Below are 3,182 nucleotides of genomic sequence, written 5' to 3'. Positions count from 1 at the left end.
CAAAATCAAACAAACAGTCAGAATAAAAGAAAACAAACAAACAAAAAGCAAAGCAAAAGGAAAAGTAAGAGAAACACATACACACAAGACACACAGACACACAGACACACATATACACACACACCAACAAACACACAATAACAACACAAAATCAGAAGCCAGGATATATAAACAAAAGACTAATAAGGTAAAAAATGCCCAGACAAAGCATTATGAGACACAGAAACTTCCAAAAATACCATTGAGTTCATTTTGTATTGACCATCTCTTGCTGGGCGTGGGCCTGCCCTTAAGTGTGGCTTGTCTACCCAGTGTGAATCCATTGGAGAAACTATTCTTTTCCTCTGTAAGCCGTTGTCAATTGGAGATCGTCTTGGTTAGGAATGGGGGCTTGTGTTCACCTTCCCCCTCAGTGCTGGCACCTCATTTGATTTGGATCTGCGCATGCTCTGTGCACACTGCCCTGGTCTCTCTGGGTTCATATGGGTATCGATGCTGTTGATTCAGAGGGTCTTGCTTTCTTGGTGTTCTCCAGGCCCTCTGGCTCTTACGCTCTTTCCACCTCCTCTTCTGCAGGGTTCCCTGAACCCTGATGGGACGGGTTTAATGAAGACATCCCATTTAGTACCGAGTGTCCCAAGGTCTCCTACTCTCTGCACATTGTCCAGTTGTGGGCTTCTGTATTAGTTCCTATCTGCTGCAGGAGGAAGCTTCTCTTATGGTGGCTGAGTGAGACACTGATTTATGGATGTAACAGAATGTCATTAAGAGTCATTTTATTGTTTTGTTCCTTTAGCAGAACAATAGGATTTGGTTTTCCTCTAGGTCTATGTATGTATACATACACATATATATGATATACATCTATATGTATATCAGTAAATGAATTAAAATGGTAATATGTATTATTAATTCATTTTCCCTAAAAATGAATTAGAAGATGTTTTTCTTATCTCCTATAAATACACTCATAACATATAATAATTTTATGAAGTGGTAACCACTTACAGTATGTTCTGTAGATAGCTCTTATTCTATTTTATCAGTAAAATCAGTTCTGGTGCGAATAATTCATTTTGCCTAATGGATCCCATGGTTTTACAATAAACAAATCCATCCATATCCGCACAACACTGTTTATGTAGAGTGTCTCACCCTGCAGCTAAAGCTGGCTTTGAACTCCGAGGCACTAGGGTTGCAGTCATGCACCATAAGGCCCAGCTATATCCAACTCTTTGTTACTCTTTCTTTCAATGGATACAGATTTTCACTCACACAGGAGTATGGCTATTTATTAAATGCTTAAATTGGTACACATTCAGCATTTTAAATTACATTTGGTATGAGTCCCCTTATCACAGGAACAATTGCACAGGAATAACGCAGTGAGGAGCAGAAGAGGGCATCCTGCATTCTGAAATAGAACTCAAAGTTTTTAACTGGGTCATGGCACCCAGGCTTGGTTTACCACCAGCCACCGAGAACCAAATGCGATACAATGTGACTTTGAAATGGGCATCATTCCACTCAGTGCCAGCACACCGCCACCACCACAAGATAGTTTGGCAACGTTTAAGATGACTTACAAGTAAAGGTTGTATGTTTTCCATAAAAAATAAAATATGTGTTAACAAGGAAGATGCTCATAAAGGAGACAGATGAAAATTACTGGTAGATTTTCCTGAGCCATCTTATTATGCAGTGCCCTTACAGCTTTTATGAAAAGATCTGTTCATTTTTAATTAAAAACTCATATGTGGATATAATATCTTTCCCTCTAGCTCCTCAGCCCTCCCACCAATGTATTTCCTATCTCCCCCTCTACTTCATGTCTTTTTTTTAAAAAAAAAATTGTTCAGATGATTTTTATAGTAATGCTCTTAAAAATTAAAGTATTGAGATGAATTTATATAAAACAAAACAAGTTACTTTAAAGCCAGCAATTTAGTGGTATCTAATATATTCACAGCATTCTTCAGCCACAACTTTTACCTAGTTTGAATGGTGTTCTCCACCATCAAAAAACCAAAAAAAAAAAAAAAAAACCAAAACAAACAAACAAAAAACCCCTCTGTTTCCAAGTACCAATGTTTTGTAATGATACAGGAAGTGAGTTTCATGGGGGCTTATAGTGTTTCTGTATACTGTTTCAGAATGATTTTACCCAGGAGTCAAAGATCTCAGAGGGTGGTCATGTCTTGGTGTGAGTGTTGATTTTATTGCCAAAGCTTTTTCAGCCTAGTTATGTCAACTGGGAGGAGTTCATAAGCAGAAGACTTAGAGCCTCAGATGACGCAATCAGGATAGTAGTTAAACTGATGAAAAGAATTCAGTGGTGTGTCGAGGATGGTCATTGGCTTTGAAGATATCACACATTCCTTTGTAAACAGAAAAGCCAACAAAAATGTGGCCAAAGAGTCTGTGGGTTTCTTTATGCCCATTTTATTAGAAAAATAATAGGTTTATTTATGCAAATTTGTGGGAAGGTGTGCAGTGACTGGTGTGTCATGTCCACCAACTCAAGGTATAAAAAGTCCAGTGTGGGAGAGATGCTTCATTCGCACTTGGGTAACTTGTTCTTCACAGTCTCTCCAAATCTCTCTCCACATCTGCCACCATGACTCGCTATTTCTGCTGTGGAAACTACTTCCCAGGTTACCCTTGCTATGGAACCAACTTCCACGGGACCTACAGAGCCACTCCCCTGAACTGTGTTGTGCCTCTGGGTTCTCCCCTGAACCATGGCTGTGGAACCATCTACAGCTCCCGCAACTTCTGTTATGGCGGCATTAGTAACTACCAAAATCCAGGCTGTTGCTATGGCAGCAGCCTCTACAGGCCATGGGGCTCTGGCTCTGGCTTCGGCTACAGCACCTACTGATGGACCAATGGCTCTGAAGACTACAGGACCCTCAACCAGTTATCTTCACAAGGAACAACCTGAAAACACAATGTCTGTCGTCCAGCCTCCCAGGTGCTTGGAAGATACAGACAACTTACAATGATATGGCTCTTCAGTGATGCTGAACATGATGGCAGTGCCACACTGAAACTCATCTACAGCTAAGGAAAGCAAGACACAGCTTTTTACAAAAGACTGAAATCTAGCCGTGCAGGAGGCAGCTTACCTCCCAGGCTGTTCTGCTCATATATTAAACTGCATCAACCTAAACGTATTTCTA

General features: G+C 40.3%; 1 protein-coding gene across 1 annotated transcript; it reads left to right on the top strand.

Annotated features, from left to right (window-relative positions):
* Positions 1–2,617: 2,617 nt before the first annotated feature.
* Krtap7-1 (keratin associated protein 7-1) lies at positions 2,618–2,927 on the top strand. The gene has a single exon (XM_006994263.3). The coding sequence runs from the start codon at positions 2,618–2,620 to the stop codon at positions 2,879–2,881; it is 264 nt and encodes an 87-aa protein (XP_006994325.1). The 3' UTR covers positions 2,882–2,927.
* The last annotated feature ends 255 nt before the right edge of the window (positions 2,928–3,182 follow it).

Source organism: Peromyscus maniculatus, chromosome 12 (assembly GCF_049852395.1).
Source record: "Peromyscus maniculatus bairdii isolate BWxNUB_F1_BW_parent chromosome 12, HU_Pman_BW_mat_3.1, whole genome shotgun sequence".
Lineage (NCBI taxonomy): Eukaryota > Metazoa > Chordata > Mammalia > Rodentia > Cricetidae > Peromyscus > Peromyscus maniculatus.
The sequence above is the reverse complement of the archived record's forward strand: the minus strand, read 5'-3'. Positions and strand labels throughout refer to the sequence as shown.